At 37.6% G+C, this 23,863-nt stretch overlaps 2 protein-coding genes across 41 annotated transcripts in view; both read right to left on the bottom strand.

The window, feature by feature from the left end:
- Positions 1 to 23,863, bottom strand: part of ANK2 (ankyrin 2) — a 328,177-nt gene that overhangs the window by 121,260 nt on the left and 183,054 nt on the right. For all 40 annotated transcript variants that reach the window (XM_072335041.1, XM_072335035.1, XM_072335029.1 and 37 more), the window contains 3 exons: positions 16,287 to 16,388; positions 6,071 to 6,169; positions 5,355 to 5,453 (listed from right to left, as the gene is read on the bottom strand). In XM_072335041.1, the coding sequence (XP_072191142.1) occupies positions 5,355 to 5,453; positions 6,071 to 6,169; positions 16,287 to 16,388 (300 nt within the window). The remainder of the gene's footprint in view (positions 1 to 5,354; positions 5,454 to 6,070; positions 6,170 to 16,286; positions 16,389 to 23,863) is intronic.
- LARP7 (La ribonucleoprotein 7, transcriptional regulator) overlaps positions 22,155 to 23,863 on the bottom strand; it is a 221,947-nt gene continuing 220,238 nt past the window's right edge. The window contains exon 14 of the transcript XR_011903410.1: positions 22,155 to 22,164. The gene's annotated coding sequence lies outside the window, so the exon portion shown is untranslated. The remainder of the gene's footprint in view (positions 22,165 to 23,863) is intronic.

The following is a 23,863-nucleotide window of genomic DNA, read 5'->3' as shown; positions in this document are numbered from 1 at the left end:
CAAATGATCCATCTGTGGGCTGGACAAAAGTGTATGTGTGTAATAAAGAGTGATGAGTGGCCACTGCCACTTACCTGATTCTGCACAATGCAACATTTCAACAGCCCTTGCAGGCTTGGTCTGAATTTCCTGTTGAAATTCAGTGGTATTGAGCAGATCTGCCACACTGGTGAAAATGGCTAAAGATCCTATCATGCCATCAGATTAATTTGTTCTACTCTGAAAGGAAATCTATTCACAGCTTAAAGAACAAGCGTGAACTAACACATTTTTGATAAATCCACATTAAATCTGTTACCTGCTTCACCAGACAAGATTTTATATACTCAATGACTGTAGCTTGGTCAGATCTATACATGATCAATGATCACAGTCAAATCAAAAAATAAATTCAGAAATTAATGTTTGATATGATGAAGCATATCTACATCTGCTCACTGAACCACGAACAGTCAACCAAGTGGATATCTTATGGATATTCACTATATAATTGCAGTGGCTTTTCTTCAAAAAGTAATTGCAGCAAAAGGTGATTAATTGAGCCAAATAATTGCTGGTGTGCTGAAAAGGATCAGTAAATTCCATATTTCTGTGGTCAATTCTGGATTTGCCCTCATTTCAGCATTTCCCTCAGTTTCCCTTTTCACTCAGGGAAGATGTCAGCTCTCAAATGATACACTTGCAGGTGAAAGTGGAGTCATTCAATTAGTAATCACTGTGCAATTAGGCTTTGTATCAAAATAGAAATTACTTTTCTAAAAATAGATGTGATGACGTATTAGCTCAAAAGGAACAGACTTGTAAAAAGATAGGAACAAAATAATGGCTCTGAAGGCCAACATAAAACTGAAGGGCAAGGGAAAGTAATCTAATAAAAGACAAAATCCATAAAAAAATCAAACTCCTGAGTGTTTAACAGTCTCAGCACAGATGGAGTTTGTCATCTCAGTAGTTGCAATGTTTTTAAATAGCCTTTTCTGAGATAATTTTCTTATACTGTTGTCATAAGGAACAGGAAAATCAGTGTGGTATTTCAGATGTCATCTGTGTCAGATTTTGATAAAGACCAATGTTTTTATGCAATTTAACTGAAAAAGGGAAAAGAGAACGTTAAGTTGGAAAAAAAAAAACTGTGGTTAGAATGCTCTCTTATCCATCAGTTTATTATCAGTGTAGAACTTCTGTCACAATGGCAAATACTCATCACTGGAAATGATCTTGACAGATACAAGGATGAAGTTACGGAGCAACCTGAGTATTTTCACTGGCATTAAATCACTACCACCAAATAGCTTTTAGCAGGGGCCTAAAAAAAATATTGTGTGAATAACAGGGATACCAAGGAGAGAATTTAATACACACTCAATATCAACAACTGTTCTTAAAAGGTTTAAGAGTGATAATATAATATCTTTGATTTAAAATGGAATTGAGAGAAAATGTAAGAAGGAGCAACTGAGCCCTTCAGTCTATATCTCAGGTTTTTATTCCATACATTTCTGTTTTTATTCACTTCAGAGATTCTTAAGTAAGCTCTTTCCTATCAAGATTTCTGTTTTCCTTAGTCTTTTAACCCACGTCATATTTCCCGACCAATATATCTACATATATGAGCATGCTTGAAGAGAATTGTGAGAAGTCCTCTTGCAATTCAGTATTAGAAGCAAATTCTTAGAAGTCTGCTCAGAGCTCTCACCAAAACCATGCATCCTTTCCACTCATAATATAGGCAACATCTGTTCATTCATATTCAAATTACTGGCTACATGGGAACATGTATGTGAAAACACACATATAAATACCATTCAAAATGCTGAGTGTCGTCAACAGATATTACCAAAGTGCATCCAACACTTACTAAGTTGACAGATCTAGGTCATACAACTCCTTCTACGCACACTCATTTACTGTTGTGCTATTGACAGTGCTATTGCCAGGAAACGGTATGAAGGAATGATCCATAACAGGGACAGCCTTCCCTGAAGATGCTTGACAGCAGCAATAGCTGCTCCTACTGGGGGCAAGGGTAGGAAGACCAAAACAGGAGGGGCTCAATGCAAGACTGTTGCTATAGGGACCTGGGTCATGGCAGCAGCATTTCTGTCAGGATTTCTGTGGCTGACTGCAGGAGGCAGAGAAGGAGGTCTTGGCCTGCCCAAACTGGAGCTCCTCAAGCAACTGTAATCTATCCTTCTGCAAAATGGCAGCAGGCCAGAAGATGCAATCAAAAGGCCTGCAGCTGGATCACCCTACATTAAGGACTCACTCTACAATTCAAATGAGTGAGACTTTTTAAATGAAGATGATATGACATAAATCCAGAAGAGATATACCATAGTAGAATTTGTTCTGCCTGGAAGCAACTAGTGAGCAGCAGTGGGGGACAATCCATCAGGTGACATCGTTCTTGTACAGGCCCTCTATTCCTATTTACACCATCATCCAGCTGCTACAAGGTGAACTGCTTAGACAACAAGTACTCAGGTGCCAGCAGCGTTCATTATATATACCCAGAATCAAGAAACCACAGCAAGACAGCAGGTCATTGCAGAATTTGAACCAGGAGCTTCACCAGAGCCCCCTCAATGCCCCTTGCATATACTTCCCCTAGCAGAGAAAAATTAACAGACCATTAGAGACGGTGATGCACTACCAGGGCTCCACAAATTTACAGTGCTAGGCAAAGAAATGAAAAAGAAATATTTGCTTTAAATGCTATGACTCTTTATTTAAAATGTATTATCATTTTACAAACACTAATCAAAGTCCTTCACATTCCTCCTTTCGTCCTTATTGATTAATATCAAGTCTACATTTGTCTTTTGAGATTTCCCATCAGATTACATTCCCATATACATAAAAATGTCTCCACTAGTAAATGTTTTGTGGAGTATCTTGGTAACATCACATCCCCCTGCACTATTCTGAAAAGTAACTCCTGTCATATAGATGCAGGTTTCAGTAGGCAGGAAGAAGAGCTTATGCCAGGTCGCCTATTGTCATTTTCTGAACGTGTCATTATCTGCTGAATTAATCCCACTTGGGTGGTAATTCAAGTAGCAAATGCCTGTTAACTGGTCTGTATGTACTCTGTAGAACACTCAGTGCTAATAATAAATGTCTGTAAAAACTAGAATAGTACACAAAATACCTGCAAAAACAATTTCCAGTTCTAGCAGGATTTCTTTTTTCATAATAATAAAAAAAATAAAAAAATAAAAATAAAAAATCATTTCTTTTTCAAGTGTAAAGAAAAACCTTCATGAAGACTTTCTGAGGAATTATTTTTCACAATAGTTGCCATTTTTACCATGAGTTCTCTTACTTTGCTTGAAATCCTGACATTAAATACATCTGTTTATCTCCTTATACAATGAGAAGGCTGAAAAATGTATGCAAGACTCATTCCATTAGTTCATTATGAAAGAATTTTGCCAAATTTGTTCAACAATGGAATTACAGCACTCCTTATCTTTAATGGAAGTAGAGGATGGGGAATAATTGAGGAAACTCATTAACAGTAGCTCTTCAGCAAAAAATACAGAGAGACTGGACTAACCTGTAACAAAAGTATTGATATACCTGCTTGTTTTATAGACCTAATAGTTCAAACACCAGCCTCTATTTACTTTAAATGACTGTATCACATAGAAAATAATAATAATAATAATAATAATAATAATAATAATAAAGCAGGTTCCTAGGTCTGGGATAGCAAGATATGAAGCTAAACAGACTTAGAATGGACTCCAACATATCAAATCCTTCCAGAAACTTGTCTGTATTCTCATTCTTATTGATAAGAGAATGCTCAACAAAATATGATTGAAAAAAGCATTACACACTCTAGTTTGAGTCCAGCTACACTGCTTAATCAGATTACTCTCTTCTTATTCTGCACATGAATCCCATAAAGATTATGCTAATGGTCGCTATGTAATACACAGTAATATCTAAGAAAACTCAATCTGAAATTAATCTACATGAGCATGACTTGTTTTTTTCCTTACAGCATAACTGCAAAAATGGTATCATCATATCATAGTATCATAGTATTGTGCGAGTTGGAAGGGACCTTAGAGATCATCGAGTCCAACTCCCGGGATTCGAGCCCTCTGTGTAGCAGAGCGGCACTTCTACCCCCTGCTCCACAGGGGGAATTCGAACCCAGGCCCCCTGGTGTTGCAGACGGGAATTCTACCGCTGCGCCACCGGGGCACACATGGTACTTATGGTCATTGAATGACACACTTAAACTCAACTGGAACACTGTTAGTGCGATTATTTATTACTAAGAATATCACAAGATGCTTTAAAAAGATACATCTGAAACAAAGATAGCAGTTTCTGTATCATGCATAGTCCTTATAGTCCTTATCTGTACCATCTGTTCATTTCTCCATAGGTACAGATAGTTATCACAGAAGAATTTACAAGCAAACAAACAATTTGACAAATTCTTCCTACTTGTAAATAGAGGAAATAACATGCATCTTAAAGATGCATTAGGATAATCTGACCAATTGCTCTAATGGTGATAGATATGTTGTCTGCTGGAAGGACAAAGGAACTGGGAACAGTTAGCTTGAGAAAGAAACCATCATCTAGCTACTCTGCAGTATGTTGTTCCCTGCAAATCAAGCACATGTTGTTTACAGCTCTGAAATCTCAACAGGGAGGCAGCTGTTCCAGCAGCCTTGCCCAGAATGAGAAGAACTGGCCATCAGTCAGCCTCTGCAACATTTCCTTCTTGTCTGGTACATCTTAGAAAAGTACACAAGCTTCATCTCAGTGCAAAAAAGTAGAGCTCTTTTTGTAGTCAGTTTGCCAGCCAGGACAAGGTGAATTACCTCAATTCCAATGTACATTCGAAACTTTGATTTAAATGCTGGCTAATCATAGAAATAATAACTTCAGAGACCTGATTGAGTTATCTGTAAATGTTTAGCCAACAAATAACCATGAAAAGCAATTCTATAAATCAAGACTTTAAGAAATTATGAACAGCACTACTGCACACCAAATTCAAGAGAAACATGATCAAATATTTTGACAACTTGAAGAATTTCTGAAACTAAAAGCACACTAGAAATTGTTAAAAGATTTCAATCAAAAATATGTGAGTTTACATATCATGCAACAAGTACATCAACTTGTTTGTTATTTAAGTTGTTAATCAACTTCAGTTTGTTATTTACTTTCCTAATAGTAAATGGCATGTACTTGATTGATCCCTTGCGTGTGGCAACAATGGAAAGATTTGGAATCTCTGCCAGGCATCTCAGATCTATTTTATTAAAGAAATTCCACCAACTAACTTTTAGAAGAGAGGAGGGAAGAAAATAGTATCATACCTGAGACTGCGCATTAATATTGGCTCCTTCCTTAACCAATACTTTGACAACTTCAGCTTGTCCTGCTAAGGATGCAATGTGTAGGGCGGTATTCCCTTTCTGTAAAAAAGAAAAGAAAAATGAAAGATGTCACCCTTCTTGAGGAATCATTTCAACCAGCACTCATTTCACAATATTTAGCATGCAGGCCTTCAATTTTTGAGTACAATTTTGCCACATAGTTCCATGACGTTCCATAAACATCATACGGGATTTGATGGTTAGCTGCAGCCATGAAGATTTCTGGAGTGGCTGCACAACACTAACACTCCAACATAAGTTTTGAGTGAAATTACATAATTTGATGTGGGTTTGGAACAAGCTTCTAGGTAAAGTTTAGTATGGGCTAACAGCTTTCTGCATTACACCATCTTAAGCTAAATTCACTCTCAGTATAATGGGCAATTGTCACTGGAAATCATGAAAAAACTGGCATCACTGAAACTTGTACAGCATTTCCCCTGCAAACAGATTGTATAAACAGTGCTATTTCTGTCTGCATTTACTACTGAGGAGCCTCAGCCAAGAACACAGACTTACAGGATACAATATAAAAGCAAAACTGTATATACAAGTGAAGTATTTATTGTTTTACTACTTCAGTACTTCTTTTCTAAACCTCTCCCATGTACTTGACTTGTTCTTTTTGAGAATAAATGTACAGATATGTCATTTACCTTAGTGGCAGAATCCACAGCCGACCCTCTTTCCAGTAATTCTTGTACAAGTCCCACATGGCCTTCTTTAGCTGCCAGGTGCAGAGCATTGAGCCCATTCTGTAAGCACAAGGACCATATCAATTACAAATATCAGTTCTGATGATACACATTCCCACTTTACCCTGGTATAAAAAGATTAGTTGCTGGACTACTATTACATCTCTGAGCTGACTGCCTACATAAGTCAGATATTTTGGACCTGGTTCGTTAAGCCTTCACTGTGTGACAAAGCTTCTCCGATAACATTTTTCTCATAGCAACAAAGACATCAAAACAAACCACATTTTCATCCAGAAAATACTCCTAAGAGATTCCTTCCATTCTTAGAGTCCAGCATTTCCCAAGACTACTACCTTGAGTATCTCCTTGGAGCCCATTATTTCCAAATTCAAATACAAAACATTCTTCTACATACTTTAGATTTCTCTATCTCCACTGAGGTATTACCACTACAGAGAAACCACAAGACTTGGCCAAATTTACAGAGAACGTGCCTTGAATTAGGATAAATCCAGGCTGATATAGTTGTCCTGAACCCTACCTTCCACTCCTTTCCTCTAAGATATCTGCTGTCAATTAGAAGACTACAGCACAAATGTACCAAAACAGTTGTTGATGGTAGTTCCCAAATTATATTGTTCTTTAACTTACTCCATCTGCTGGCTTGCTGGTTGTTTCTTTCTTTACTAAACTTTGCATTTTTGCAACCTCATTCAAAAAAAGGAAAATAAATCTAATTAAACAAGAGCTAGGATTAAAGAAAAAAGAAGAAGAAACTCAATACAATCAAACAAATAAAAAAACCAACAATAAAATTAAAGTTAAATTCTTTTCATATTAAGTAGGATAGTTAATTGTAAGTGTTAAAATGTATTAATTCTGTCCATGCAAACTATATCTTCCTCCTCCTCGTAGTATCCCCATTCCATCCAAGGGAAAAATATAAAATGACTATCTATTCTAACAGAATTTCTAACCTAATTTTCACAATACTGTTACTTTTCACAGTGTATCAGGCAGGTGACAGCAACAAACACTGCCACTGCCCTCAAGCATTCTGTTGTTTTCCATATTGCAAGCATCATAAGCAATACTTGAGCATCTGAGTAACCTGCAGCAAGTTTAGCACTGTTGTAGTTATACTTGTTTCACAGCAGCTCATAGACATTCAAATTAAAAAATAACCATGCAGCTTTCTGGTCTCTTATTTGTCCATCCTCAGTTGCAGTTCATGCTCGTGATTCCCAGTGGGATTTTAAAGCACTTAGCACTTCACAGGAGGCATTTAATAGGAGTTGGTCCAATGGTTGCAGGCTCAGCAATCCAGCTGCATTTCTGAAGTACTTTTTAATTCCACATTTGTGTTTGCAACATAGGCAGACTTTGTGGTCAAATTGAGAAGTGTAACCATTGCAACGAGGAAAAAAAAAGGAACTGAAGGAAGAATATGTTCACAAGCTGCCAGGCAAAGAAGAATGCCCTTCAGTAGTTAGTAAACATCAATAGGAAATGTGGTTTCAAATCCCATTATGAAAGTGAAGCAGCAATAACAAATCCTTCCTGCTCCAGAGGAACACTCATACCACAGAGCTGTGGTGCCCCAGAGCAGCAGTAGTGCCATGCCCAGAATCAGGAGTATATATTTTAGTTGAATTTAGGTGGTAAGGTTGACCATAATCATCAGGATGAGTAACATCACACATCAGTGCATTTTTCTGCAAGCTGAAAACATTTCAGGCAGCCCTGACCTGCCTTGTTTTTTTAATCTCTGCTGAGTATAACATAACCATAATTACTGCCTGCAGCGGCTGAAAGTTTAGGAATAGTATTTTGTGAGAAATACACAGTGTTCTTGTTTGAGAACAAAGAACTGTTCCTACACCTGAAGTAATATGTTCGGTCATCAACACCTTCTATGAGAGTACGAACAGTAACTTTGACACCCTACCGTTGGACACTGCGGATGTATTTCTACCACCTGCATCAGCTTTTTTCACTCTTTGGAAGCAGACTGAATTCCACAGACAACAGACAGCACCTGAAACATTGCATAGCCTACACAAGTTATGTGAACTCACATGCCTCTGATTGCAAATCGCTGAGAACAAGCTGCTGCTTTAGTTTAACATGCACACATACGAAGAAAGTGAAGGGCCAGCAGGACTGAAGCCTTAAAGCAAGCTTTGTTCCTCTGTAATCAGCACCAATGCTGTAATTATTTCCCAGCCCACAAGGCTGATCTCTGCTACTTCGGATGATGGAAGCTCAGATTTAATCAATGCAACTCCTCCGTTCCTGTCAGCTGCATTCTTGTATTTTAGAAAAACAGAGGTTTCTGACACTTCCCTTTTCTCTCTCATGCCTACCAAAAAGTTGTGGGTGTGGGGAGGAGGGAGATTAAATTAGTCGTCTGCTAAGCCAAACTGTATGGCATTTAGACTGCTTCACCCCACATAGTATGCATGCACCGTATCTACCTTTTTCAGAGGCTCATTTATAATCCTAACTCTCATAAAAGAAGAGGCTTTCACCTTGCAAACTTGGCTGTTCAAATGTTTCCCTGCAGAGCCTGATTCCCTTGGTCCTTTTGCTCCTCTGCCACCGAGCTAGATGTTCTGGCATTTCAGTTCCCATGGGGAGCTACAAGCATACAACACATGCACCACCGTTGCTTTCAGCATGTACTGTTGCATTACCATTCAGATTTTCACTAAACAGAAAAGCTTCCAAATTTCGTGCAAGGTCTGAGGAACATCAATTCAACTTCCCAAGCCAACTGAATTTTACTCACTTCTTTTCTCATCAGACTGGCACCAAGTCTCTCTGCTATTGCCTGAAAATCACCCAAGGAATTCCACAGTACTTTTGCCTTTGTTGCAGCAGGACTGGATCCTCATTGCATGGATCCTCAGGCAGCATTGCTGCCTTTGTTAAAGTCAAATCCTTTCCCCATTTTTTAATAGATGTCAGTCTAAGGTTGCTGCAAATAGTCTCCTTTGAACAAATCTCCTGGGGAATTGAGGAGTGCATGTGGTCAGCATCTTTTCAAGAATGATTTGGCAGAGGGCACGTAAGAGAGCTTGGCATCAATTTCTCCACTCAAAAAGTTTGTTGAAGTGTAAAAGAAGAAAAAAATAATTTCAGATTATGAAAATTCTCCTTTTATATTACTTTGTAGCCTACGAACTCACAAAAAATGAATTGACCTACTAAGTTAACAACATGTGACAATATTGACCTCATTATGACTACAGTGCTACTTCAGTCTATAGTTAGCACATTTCGGACTAAATGACAGAGTAATTAATAGCTGGTGCTTTGTCTCACTGAAACTAAAGACACCAACCAAATTATAAAGAAGCCAAGAAAATGAGAGCAAAAGCCAAAAAGATCTAAGTTATATAAAGCTCCCCTCTGTTCTAGGTATCAGACTATGCATACACTCCTTGAGAACACAGAAGACTTAATCAAAACAAATGCCAAAATCCATCATAAGCATTTCCTTCCAAGATGACGCTTTTATTAACGTAGAAATGGACAAACCTCAAAGACAAGGAATAGTAACACTATGGTGCCCTGTAAACATAGGATACAGCTGATAACCTCTTAGTCTTGTCAGATTTTGGGTCTTATTTCTGTTAGGCCTAAGAAAGCCGAAGTAAAAGGGCTTCATGTATGCATTATGTTATATATAAATATATACATACAAATTATAGTTCATTTATCTAGTCAACATTTTGAGTGTTGATTCAAATACTTCAGAAGCAAGTTGACTTTTCTTGCTATATAAAAAGGAATGGCAGTCATATCCTAAACTACCTATGGAAAATAACTTTAAGGGAATCAGATTTTCAATGTCTATCAGTTTTTCACCCTATAAAGTACTAGATATAAAATACTTAGATATTTGAAAGATTTTATTTAAAGCTATGGGATTTTGTCCACAGAGTTTTCTAAATCTCTCCAGGTACAACAAAATATCAGAATAACTGATTTCAGAATAAATGACGGTGCCAAAATCCAGATTAAAGGAAGAAAATCCACAATAATTTGATGTGACATGTGCTGAAGTTAGTATTCAACAAAATATGATTAACTAACCACTAATCCCTGCATTCAGTACACTCTGAAGTATTAAATTCCACTAAACTTTGTAACGTTTTAAACAGGGAAAATATTTTTGTCATCTATAAAGACATACCTATACAAATATAGGGTTTGAGAAACAACACTAGAACTGAAGAAAGCATCTTGTGTTATCACTGTTCAGGAAAGCTTATTCTTAGCATTATGTACTGCTTACTGAATTGGCACCTAAAATAGCATTACACTGAGGGGGAAAAAAAACACAAAGTGACTATATAGGGCTTCATGTTTGAAAGACTACGCAGATATCTCACGTTAAAAATAAATTACATTTCCTGTGTTTCATGCAACGTGTTAGCACTTCCCTTTAGACAACTGGAGCACAGCCATGGAGACAAAGGATTCAAACCTCTTGAAGGCGGAGGAGCAACTGAGGCTGCAGTAGCAGCTCCCATGACTTATTCCCTGTCCTCCAGAAGTGAAGTTTGCCTGCACTCCTAATAAAACCTGAAATACAAGACTGATGCTTAACCAATGGAAGCCGAAGCAGTGGAAAGCTGGGCATACCTACTTCAGACATCTTCATCAGAATGTTTTGTATGGCGTTAGAACTGGAGATTCCAAAAAGCTAAAGTACCTGTACGTACATGATAGGTGGCAAAGGTTAGAAGATCATGCTTTCTAGTCTTGACAAAGTAGGAGGCTCATCACTGAGCCTTGAAAAGATCCAGAGAATAATCAATGTCTTCAGGGAAAACTGATCGATCCAGTGCACAGAGGGAAGTTTTGCCCAGCTTATGGGGCTAAAGCAATCCAAATCAGACATTTGCTTTATTCATAGGTCTGAAGGGTTGTATTTTCTATTCTGTACTGTTTGTCAAGAACTCAAAACATTGTACATATTCTAGAAAATTCCTGAGTTAACTCAGACATCAGGCGATATTATTTATCAAATAAAATGAAGTCAGTATGAGATTTCAGGTTTTTGCTACTGCTTGCAGTTAATCTGGCTCTGATTTCACCTATGTGGTATCAATTTATAATAAGTACTTGCTTTGCACAATATTGTTAATGTGCTTTCATGAAAGAGGAACTTGCACAGTGATCCACAGAAGGAAAGCACTTCCCACAGAAGATGAATCTGCAGCAGCCCTAATCATGTTTCTCTCAGAGCAAGCAAAAGAAAATGAACACTAGAAAAACGGAAAACCTTTTCATGTTACCAAGCACTTATCACAGTAAGCATTTTCTGTCTTGTGAGCCTTTTTGATAATATCTCTCTGTATTATCAAGCCACAAAATTGTTGGATGTATTTAAAAATATTTCTTAGAGTAGTTTTGAGAAACAGTCTGGATTTAATCTATCCTATCTGGGCAACTCAAACTTTGCCAGGTTCTGTCCCTTATAATGCAGCAGGTACATTCTGGACTGTTGTCTTTTAATAGAAACTTTCTTACAGAGAGTGGGGCAAGATTTTCTCTCTATGTTTTCAACAAATAGCACATGTAAAGCCCCAGTTCTTCTGATCATCATTAAATTCCCTGACACTGCCAGCAATGGAATCTCTCTCACTTTCATATTCAACCTTCCCTTTAACACACACTGCCTAATCACTGGCAGCCATTCTTCAGCAGGGAAGATAACATCTCAAGGTATTTTATATTATTTCTTTTCTTATTCTTCCATCTATTCTTTTCTGAAAATAAGCAGTGGCCGCAGCTGTGGGCTTTTTTTAACTAGTTCTGACATTTTACATCACAGCCAGCATTATCTGACATTCTCCAAGAACAATAACTCTTATATTATTTTTTAAGTGTACTTTTTCTGGTCTGAATGTCAGTATGTATCAGGATGGAGCCATGAATTTTACTGAGGTTTTCTTGGTGGTACAGATAACATTTGGATAGTATAAAGCAGTCTTCTTCAGACTAGCACTTTGCTGCACTTTTAAATTAAATTAAATTGGATTTAAAATTGTACATGTAGCTAATTCATTAGAGAATTAAGTATTAGAAAAATATGTGAATATCAAGAAACCTTAGAAACCAAACACCCCAAATTCCTGTCAGCATAGCTGAGGTGCTGCTGTCAGCACGAGGTCTCCTTAGAGCAGCCCCAACTCTGCACCACAGGCCCATGGCCTTCTCCTGGCCCCATGTGGTGCACTGGGCACGGAAACAAGGGTTGTGTGCACACGTTACTGTTTTCTGGGCAAAAGTTCATGAAATAACAACAACTCTGGGTCAGAAGCTACTGAAGAAGAATTGTGTTTCTTGTTTGCATGCTTTAGAATGATGCTACCAGTAAGCTGTGTGCCAGGTGGCTCAAGTCTGAGACAAGGCCTTTGGGATCAAGGTGTACTCGTGTAGTACCAGACAACTATGGGCGTATTCTGACAACTGTCTGGAGCACATTCAGTCTTATCCTCTGCTAACAAATCCTCCTTGAATACCTGTTTCATTTCACCAGGCAAAGGCTTCCTCCTTACAACTCTTCCACTGTGCTGAACCTATTACTATTAAAGTATTACTTTACTATTAAAGTAAACATTCACTGAAGTTTCTGTTTACCTGGGGCACTGAAATTTTATCCATCTCGTGATGCATGAATTACAAATAGAGCTAACATGAGATTTCCACTGAACGATTTGCTGATTTTATTTAAAGACGAACTTTAAAAGCATTTTTTACTTCTGAAATTTCTACACATTGTCTAGTTTGTGGTCATCTTGATCTAATCTGACTAAGAGTTAGGAGATAGTCACCATAAAGCTTGAGTTCTCAAGCCCCTCTTCAAAGAAACACCATTGACTCCGCCTCAATGTCAAGACACTTAACTGCGTGCTTCTTTTAAGCAACAGTTGCAGTCCAATTGAATTGGAGGGTACCAGTCATTCAAGCATCACAATCAGGGCCATGGGCTATGAAGCAAAAGTAACTGGATTTATGCAACTCATTTACAAAAGAGCCAAACCAAAATATTCTATCACAGTCATATCAAGGCTGAAACTTTAACTCTGTTTTTACAATAGTAGTAATTCCTCTGAAACAGGAGGTAGTCATTTAAACAGAAAATTTAAGTATACTTTTATAGCCATCCACATAACAATATATTTTATAGAGAAAATTGACCAGTGATAAAAACATATCTGAGTTTGCAATTTTCCAAAACTGTTTTTGAAAAAAATAAAATAAAATAAAGAATAAAATCACAGTTTCTTTAACCACCTGAGGGTAATCAGATTTGCAATGCTAATGATCATTTTACTAGAGATTCCACAACAGAGCTTCAAGATGCTAATCTTCTTGAGCACAAGTTAGCTAGTCAGCTAAAAATACCTCCCACTGAATGTTTCTTTGTGGGCTGAGATATCACAAAAATAGCAGGGGAAGCCATGGACTTCCGCACCTCAGGCCACTGGGGATCAGGTGCTCCACGTGGGGCAGTGCACTTAAAGACCAAGGAAAATCAACTGACTGACCACACTGCTTCCAACCTGATAAAGTAGCATAGGATATTTCTATAATGGTAAGACTGTATAGTGCTGTCTCTGCCACAAAAACGCACATTCTGAATTGGATCTAATCTTGCTCTACGCGAGACAATTACCTCTACGGTTCTAGTAATTGCTTTTAAGGGACAAGTCTGGCACAGTGGAGTACCAAACCTCCTTTTGTTTCCCTTGAATTGAAAATGAAGAAGTGTTTTAGAACTCACTGAGGTCATGTACTAACTATACAGTTGCAAAAAATTCTTCTAAAATTTAATGAAGACCTGGGCAGAATTTGAGCATAAAGTAAACAACAGACCAAGGAAGTCCTCATTAGAGTTGAACAACAAAAAAGCACATACTTTCCATCATTTTTCTGTCTTCAGGTTATTTAGAGATACTTGGTACTCATCACCACACAAGAGAAAAAGGATTCAAAAAGTGATTTTACAATTTGGTCTATATGTAAATGAGTTTTAGATTTGTTTACTAAAATACTAACTGAATGATCTCCATAAAAATACATTAACAAAATTCAAAGATACCATGCAAATTTACTCATTTATTTCAGCAAGATCTACTTTGTTTGGTATGAATTATTCAATTCATAGCCTGTTCCTCCACCATTCACAATTAATTAATGAGCAATCCAAAGCAATATTAAGTCCAAAAAACCTAAGTATGAAACTGAAAACACCAACTGTTTTTATATTCTTGAAAAATGTGCATCAATATACTACAGTTAGGGCCAGGATAATTTATGTCATAATACACAAAATTCTAACTCTTTTGCGAATTTAGACTTGCTCTGAAAGTAATGCTTTCTATTTTATTATGTTGACCCATGATATCAGAAGCAGATGGTGGTGGTATGGCAGTAGAGGATGAACCTTCCCTTCAATACACCATTCCACATTGTTGCTGTATGACAGATGGCAGTAGAGGGGCAGTCTGACAAAATGGCATCTCACATGGAAGTGTGTAAGAAAAAAAGATGTGTCACTGAATTCCTCCATGTGGAAAAAAAATGGCATCCATTGGCATATTGGCATTCACCAATGCTTACTGAATAGTTAAGAGACCAAACAGTGGATGTGAGCACAGTTAGGTCATGTGAGGTGTGTTTCAGCAGTGGCAACAGAGATGTGAAAGACAAGCCATATTCCGGATGGCCACATAGAGTTTTACGAGCACCACATCCAGGCTGTTATTAACTGCTGGCAAAAATGCATAGCTAATGGAGGTGACTATGTTGAAAAATAGAGTTTTATAGCTTTATATTTGCTCTGTCAGTGTTATAGTGCTTTTTTTATTTGTTGCACTTTTCATGGAAAAAAATAGCAAGCATTACTTTCAGGGTGATCCACATAGTTTCTTTTTTAATTTATTGCTAATAATAGGGAAATACCCATTACATGGGGATCCATGCCTCATCACAATTAAAACGGATACCCTCAGTAAAAAGCAGTAACTAAAAATTCACAAAAAATTAAGTGTTGGCAGATTTTGTCTCACTTCTCCAAAAAAAGAGGACAAGAAATTATCAATATACAACAGACAACTGGAGAGCAGCTGGGTCTTGGCTTTCCAAATCTCCTGTTCAGACAGTGTACAGTCTCTTTTTGACACAGCAATATAAAACGAGGGGAAACAGAAGCAAGGAGGATTTTACTCTCTACCAAGAAACCAGGCAGAAATACTGAACACCTTCAGCTTGATATCAAGGCTTCTTTTATCACAGTATTCCCCTGTATCCAAATCATAGAAACATCATAGAGTCACAGAATGGCCTGGGTTGAAAAGGACCGTAATGACCATCTAGTTTCAATCCCCTTGCTATGTGCAGGGTCACTAACGACCAGATTTTTCCAATCACTATCCACCTTTGTAAGCATCCATTCCCCCTCCTGTTTATACACTCCCTTCAAGTACAGGAAAGCCACGATGAGATCCCTCCTGGAACCTTCTCTTCTCTAAGCAAAACAAGCCCAGTTCTCTCAACTTTTCCTCATAGGAGAGGTGCTCCAGCCCTCTGACAATCTCAGTGGCCCTCCTCTGGACTCATTCCAAGAGCTCTGTGTCTTTCTTACACTGGTGGCCCCATGCCTGGATGCAGTACTCCAGATGGGGCCTCACAAGAGCCGAGTAGAGGCTCCCTCTCTGTAAGAATATAATATAGTAACTTTTGCAACACTTTTTTTTTTCCCCCCATAAATTGAATGTTTTCAGGAATACAGCTATATTTAGTGCTCACTGTTTCAGCTGAAACTGGAACTTCACAACAGTAGGTCCATTACTGTTAGAATACCAGAAAATACCTTAAATTTTGATTTTACATATACCAGTAATGTACATATTCAAACCTGCAAGATACTAGTCAGAAAAAAGAGCTCCAAAAAAGCAAAGCTTTATTTAAAGGCAATATAGAGGCAATAACAGCTTTATATTAAAAGTTCCCACTGAAGAACAAGCTTGAAGACACAGCTTGAGATCAACTAAAACATCTTTGTAAGATAATCTAACCTGAAAATTCTAGTTTGGTGAATAGGGTATGACTTACATTTTGCCCTTGTACTTTTGCCCTTCAATTATCTTACCTGATTACATGTGTTAATGTCTATTCCACTTTTCAGATACTCCACTACTTTGTCCAAATTGCCAGCTCTGGCAGCTCGGAGGAAGCTTGCATTGCTGTCAGACTGTAAAAAGATAAGAAGAAAAAATCTCTAATTAGCTCCTGCTTAAAAGAGACCATAATTTCATCACAGTGAAAGGTTTCCACGTGTTATGCTGCAGGTGAATAAAATTGCGAAGAATTTGCATTGGATTTGCATTAACTAACGTACACAAACAGGGCTATAATGGTGCGAAAGAACAGCAAGCCTGTCAGAATGAGCAAAATGGTGCAATAATTACTGAAGTTTAAAACTTAGCAAGAAGCAACGAAAAGACAGAAATCACAGTAACTAGTACTAACAACAAGCGAAAATAAAAAGTAATGGGCTTCCTAGTCATAGTTTTCTGGTTTCTATGTATGTGCTCAGAATGCAGGACAATAATTAACCAATTGTTAAGATACTTTAAAAATAAACAACCATGCATCAGTTTGGGATTTGTTCTTTGTGTACAAAGCTCCACTACTACAATGCACGTTCATGCACACGTACTGGCTAATGAGGTCTATATGCGAAAAAAATAATATCTAAGAGCAAAACAAAGTTCTATGGATACATTTTATCAACACAAACTGGGGCACGGTAAATAGGGGAATAGGAGGAGGAGACCCAGAAAACTGAGCAGCATTGCAGTTTGTTCTTTAGCTAGTTGCATGATGTATCGTTAAGTAAGGGATCACAAAACACTTCAGCCTTCTAACCTTCAGCAACAATTATGCCATGAAATCACATTGGCTATTTGAACTAATATGCACTTTGCTATTCACCCACGTGGGAACCTACACCCAGATAAATTAGCCAGTAATGCAACCAACAATCCAAAGAGAACAAAAAGTTGTGCAATAGGTAATATTTAAACAGAATTAGCATTTGGGAACACACATACAGAGAGTAATCATCTTTGTACATAATATAAGCAGCCTCCATACACCAAGTAAGCAAATAGAGTAGGAGCGTGTTTCAGAAGGCAGGCAGGTAACCACTCAAGGCTGCACTGGGAGGTCAGGATACAGAGGCACAGAGGGTTTTCACACTGCTGAGGCAGTGCCTGGGCTCCACCCACATAGGCCCAGTGGCACTGAATGTGTTCCTCTCCTAATTGCACCTCTCTGCCACAAGCACCTGATGAAAACCACAATTTCACCTTCCTAGAACACCCTGGAAGCTTCTCACTTCCAGCTTATTAATACAAACTAACAAAGCATTTTTATTTTCCACTCACCTGATCCATTACAATGCATTTATTTCTGTTGCCCAGCTTATTGCACCATACTAACTCACATCACAACACTGACTCCAACTTATTTTAATCTGCAACAGATGAATGTCACCAAAATGATTCTTCTTACAACTGTACTACATATCAAGACAAAAATATTTCCTTTAAAATTCCTTTAAGTAAACTCCAGCACATTTTCCACATCTTTTACTGTTAAGAAAACAGACCGCCTTTGTAAAAACACAGCAGGGTGAAAAGGAAGGTAGCACAGGAATTCACACCAACAGAAACCTCTTATAGCTTCAGGCCTGAGACAATCAAGAACTCAATGAAGCTTGACACAGAGGCAGATGCCAGTGGGCACCTGAAAGAGATCCCATTTAAAACTAAACGATAACTATTAGCACTGCACTGTCTCCTATGCTGTGTATGTGCACCTACACACACAAAATACATAGTTTGATCTTAAATATCCTTGAAAAAACAGTTGTCTTGGTAAAAACATTAATCAAGATCAAACACTAGAGCTCACAAGTAGTAAGTCTTGACACTCTTGAAAGTGATGGGAAAAATACCTTTGCCCTCAATATGACACACAGATTACCTTTTCAAGTTCCATTTCTATTCATACTTTATAACAATAAATTAACATGCCAAAACTGAGATCATCTGTTTTTATACTTCTAAAAGGTTGTTAAAGTTGGATGTCACTACAAATGTCTACAACTTCTTTATTAGGGATAAATCCATCATAGCTTGTTTTTAATTCACTCAGAGTAACACAAAAAGCCAAAAAGTTAAGTCCCCAGTTACTGCTGAAAGCTCAGATGGTACACAGGACCATATAAGCATGTTTCTTTCATTTCAGGCTAAGAAGATGCAAGCAACATTTTCAAAATAGTCTTTCATTTCCTTGATGCATACTTCTGTCATCTCAAAATTAGTGCAATGCACATCATTGTAAGATTCATTACATCCACTTGCATATCAATTAAAATGCAGAATATACACCTCTTGTCAACATGAAGAATTACTATGAATTACCTAGACGTGATGTATTACCTATACATGTACTCCCTGTACAAAGGCTTCTATTCCAGAAGCATCTTTGCTGTGTTATGTTCTCATTCTGAAATAACAGTGCTTAACTGTGGAGAGGAGAGCAACAGGATTCCTAAAATCCCGGTAGAAAACCATGAGACCTCAGTAATCCATTAAGATGCCTTGGAAAATATGAGAGCACATGATCTCTTTTTTTTTTTCTTTATATGTGCTTTCTTACTGTAGCATGTACTAGTCTCACATGAGGTGAACATCATTGTACCCATCTCCTTATAGACTACCTCTCCTATTTCAAAATAGTTATTGAAGACTCACGTGTGAAGTGTAAGCAGGACAAGTGACCACACACATGCCAGCTACCTAGAAGATCAGTGTGCACTTACATGGAGTCATGCCAGGATTATCATGAAGACTTAGCAGTCAGGAGCACGAGGGTCAACAGAGATTACATCAAATCACAGAGAAGGTTCTCCTGTTCTCTTTTTTATTTTAGGAACTACCAAAGATACCAGAAAGCCACTGATCAAGCCAAGGTGGAGAGGAAGCAAGCAAGCTTACCAAGCCTGGCATTTTTACTGCCTCTCCTGCATGTTTCCATTGCAGTGCCTCAGACCACTAACCACTGTCATCTGGAACACTGTGTTATTCCATACAAAAATGGTGCTCTTATTTAAATCAAACTGGAACGCACAACTAAGTGACACAAAACACCAAGTCAGTCACTTCAAGTACAAATTCACACACAAATATCAGTGTGTACCGAAAGGTGAAGGAAGATTCAAAGGTTCGGCATTGTGTTTTAAAGCTTCGAAACCATACATCTATTTTCTTTCCTGATTTGGTTGTCACCTCTGATTTTTCAATAAGACATCAGTAGTTTCTCCTTTTCCCTGTTATTTCAAGGTCTTTAAAGTCATTTTTGTCAGGACTGCACCCTCAGCAATTTACTCACTTTGGCACATCACAAATTCAAATCCATTTCAAGGGAGTTGTCTCAGTAGCCCATAGCAGCCATTTTCTGTAGTTTTACCATGCTAAGTAACCATGATTTGGGATCTGTGGACTTTTCCAGTTGACACAGTAATCTCATGATATTTCTCTTTTCAATAATTGCAGAATTGTTACTTGAATGCTTGATGCATTTCTGTGGCACAAAAGCTGACATGTTGGTCTTCACTGGCTTGTTGACTGTCAGCCAAATGCCACGCAAAGACACTTCCTTCACAAAAACATGAAGCCAGAATCCATTGCACCCTATGATACATAGTACGTCATCTCTCCCTGTGCAAAAACTTCTGATATTTTTAAGTTGTACACTTACATGTAGATCATATACAAAAGCAAGCACTCTATCAAGAAAGAAAAGGAGAGATTAGTTAGGAGTATGTGAGTAGCAGGTGACAGACATGAGAACACAAGAAGCTGGAGGTCTGGACACCTCCAATGCGGACACGTTAATTTGTAAAGTCTCTTCTGGCACTTTGACATGTCATTCAAACATAGGGGTCAATTTGTCTACATGCGGCCCACTAAGACTGTGCAATCTAATCAGAACATTATTAAGATGCCAGTAGAACAAGACACAAAGAGCTGAAGAATACTTAGCTGGTATCTTATACTACAAGACAAAGTGATACAAAGTGATAACCTGGTTGAATTAGGAAGCATTTTTTTAATGTACTATTTTGAGATCTCTAAACAGTTACATGAAAATTTTAGCTACTGTTAATAGAGCGTTTAACATTGCACTGCTCCATAATGTCATTTCTTCTCACAGTAACCATGGTTGAATACAGACCACTTATTATACAGACATATAAAAAAAGAATGCTCATGATCCAGGTCAGCATACACTGTTAAAAAAAGCACTAACCACCACCACAACAATGTTCCACAAACATGCAGCAAGAAAGTGCTACAAGCAGCTATCTTTTAACTAGGCTTTTCTTCAGCTTTTGAGGATGAATAATTCCAAACAGAAATGAGAAATTTCCAGAACACTACAAACAAATGAGCTACTGCGTAGAAATCAGCCACTGTTACCTAAGGTATACTTACAGCAGGATGCTACAGTGCTGTTTATAATTAGCTAGTTATCAGATTAGCTGATAAATATTTATATTACATCTAGCATAATAAAAATGTGAGATATGTGAGAGAATGGATATTATCTAATATTAAAAATAAAAAAAATAAAATGTCCAAGAGGCTTCTTTCATGCCAAATGCTATGTCAGAATTTTGCTCAAATTTCAAGTGCACAACTCATGGAATCTGAGTAATAAAATTAGATATGGAAATTAGTGTCTTATTCAAATAGTCAGAAACTTTGACTTCTGGATCCTCTGTCAAAATTCTGGTTGCCTTTCAGCAGACCCCATCACTCACAGCACAAACCATCAGCCTGTTTCTCAAGGGCACTGTATTCAGTGCAAAAACAAACTGTGATGTGTAGTGTTGAAGTCATATGATAGATCCTACTCCCAGGAATTTCTCAACACATTCAGATTTCCTGGTGAAAACTAGTTTCATGCTCAACAAGGAAAGACTGAGCCAGAGGAGCCTTCTGTTCCCAGTAACTAAAAGCCTGCTTTTATGGTACCATTATTTAAATCATCGAATATGTGTTTGAAATCACTTCTCCAATAAAACTGTGCCTTATTTCATCAAATAACAGGGGTGAGCTTATCCTTGTCCGCAACCACAAATACCTCTCTGTGAGAACAGAACCTAGCAGTAAGATCTATTCAATATTTCTCACTTGTACGAGTTTAATAATTGAATTACAGGAAAAACTGAAGTAAAAACCAGTGCATAGTGAATAAATAGATGTTTCACACCTCAGTTTAACATATTTGTTCTGTGCAACTTTAGTCTATGAATTAAAGTCTCTGTCTAAAAACTAATAACCCTTTTAAACGTACTTTTCAGCAGTCTCTCTGTGACTCTGTGCTTAGGATTTACAGAGAATGTTTAAGCAACCAAAACTTGTGAAGCAGCTGGTCCTGATCAGTAAGTAAGCAAAACCTATTAACTTGCATGCATTATATATATCAAGAAAGTCAAATCACCAGTAGTTATAAAACCTTCCATGTTAAACTGAACCCTGTATTATTGTTGTACATGAAATCAGCATTAAGACAAAATCTGTCAGTCTTCAGGGTTTTCTGACTTTTGATGCTACTTAGAAACTCCAGAATGGTAAGGAAGGTTTTGTTCAACAGTTGCTTCTATAATTGGTAAAGTGTTCCTTAAACAGCACTTAATTGACTGGTGACTTAACATATATTAATATATTCAGGTAACGTCTGGGATTGAGAATTCAGCTCAACGGAGAATGAAATTTGCATAACGTAAACTCAGAATTTCATGGCTTGATATGATTCGGTACTTGAAAGATGTAGGGAGGAAAAATAGCAGCAATATAAACACATTTCATCTATTTTTTTATTATCACTATCAATTTCTGCTCATACCCTTGAGGCAACCACTAGATTTTATCCCAATTGGCTTGGTTATTCTCTGATTTCAGCAACCATCTGCTCAAACAAACCATCATTTAATTGGGTGCAACTCTACAAGGCAGCACAGATGAGGTGTTACCATTACTCAACTCATTTGTCACATATGTTTCTTTTGCCAGTATGGTTACTTTTCCACACTAAAATCCAAATGTAAAAGATAGGACTTGAAAAGGAATGGTTTTTCTTGGGAAATGCTTTCTGTAAACATCATCAGTTGCTCATAATTTATCCTATACACCCTGATCCTTTTTTTAATATTGCACTGAAAGCACTGCTGATCTTCAAAGAAGAGCAATTGAATAATGGTGATTTTGTGAACTATAAAACTAAGCTAAGATGTAGCTATGCCTGCAAGAGGGAAGAGACTTTAAATTGTTTGCTAAATCCTGCATTCCAAACGGCACAAACTCAGTAATCTGGCACTGGTAAATGCTTTCCCGCTCATCCTATTAGTAGTTACATGAGAGAAGAGGCCGACTCCCACATCATCACAATCTCCTTTAAGGGAGTTGTAAGGAGCAATAAAGGTCTTCCCTGAGCCTCCTCTTCTGCCGACTGAACAATCCCAGTTCCCTCAGCTGCTCCTCATAAAATCTGCACTGCAGACCTCCTCACCAGCTCTGCTGAGTGAGTCCTTCTCTGGACACATTCCAGGGTCTCAATGCCTTTCTTGCAATGACGGGCCCTGAACTGAGCACAACACTCAATTTACAGCCTTTTCAGAGCCGACTACACAATATATACTCGTTATAAAACTACAACTGTATTGCAATGCCATTATTCCCATATTGATGGGAAAAAAAAATCCCAATTATTTGTGCTGGCTGTTATTCTGCAACAGCTTGAACTTTTTTGAAAACTCCTTTTTGAAATTCCAGTATTTGCAGAACATACATTTTCCAGTCATTCTTTTCTTTCCAGTGGAACATACAAATATTTAATCAGTTTGAGCTTATTTTTAACCATGGAAAGAACAAAGGACTATGTTCTGTAAAACAGCACTTGCTGAATTTTTACCCCATCTTTGGATGAAACATCTCAAATTAATCTTGTTCATTGCCAAAGGATGGATATATACTTAACTGTTTTCTTGAGTTTGGGCCAAGATTATCAGCAAAAGAATAAGAGAAAACTAACGTGAAATCAGCTCTTCTTTGAGCCAAGAAGCAAATGTCCTCTATAAAACCTTTATGATACTTAGCTGCCACAGACAGCTGTAGGAGTCCTCCCACAGTGTTCATTAATTTGACATACTGGACATACTGCCAGCTGACTTTTACTATGTCAATGAAGGATTTGTGAGAACAGAGGCAAAACTGCATAGCTGTCTATGAAAAAGAACCCTGTAAAAGCCTTTTGCTCAGCTGCAGTTTCCTTCTTGATTCTGTATTCGAAAAAAATGTTATTTTAATCCATACTGATGTTAAATTATAAAGCAACATCAATAATGGAGGCCTAATCTGGAACAACACGCCAGTACTAGCTGAGCTTCAGGCATATGTAATACCTGATACACCACCGGGCTATTCACATCCTTCAAAAACAAAACAAAGCATTCTGGGTTAAGTCCCAGCTTGGAAACAAAGCATGCAAGTCAAATTTATAGTGATCAGGATGAATGTAAAATAGAAACATGGACTGGATTCAAAAAGAAAAGAAGAAAGGATTCGCAGAATGTTCAACTGTATCACGAGA

This window comes from Excalfactoria chinensis, chromosome 4 (genome assembly GCF_039878825.1).
Source record: "Excalfactoria chinensis isolate bCotChi1 chromosome 4, bCotChi1.hap2, whole genome shotgun sequence".
Taxonomy (NCBI): domain Eukaryota; kingdom Metazoa; phylum Chordata; class Aves; order Galliformes; family Phasianidae; genus Excalfactoria; species Excalfactoria chinensis.
Note: the sequence above shows the minus strand (reverse complement) of the source record. Positions and strands in the feature narration are given on the sequence as shown.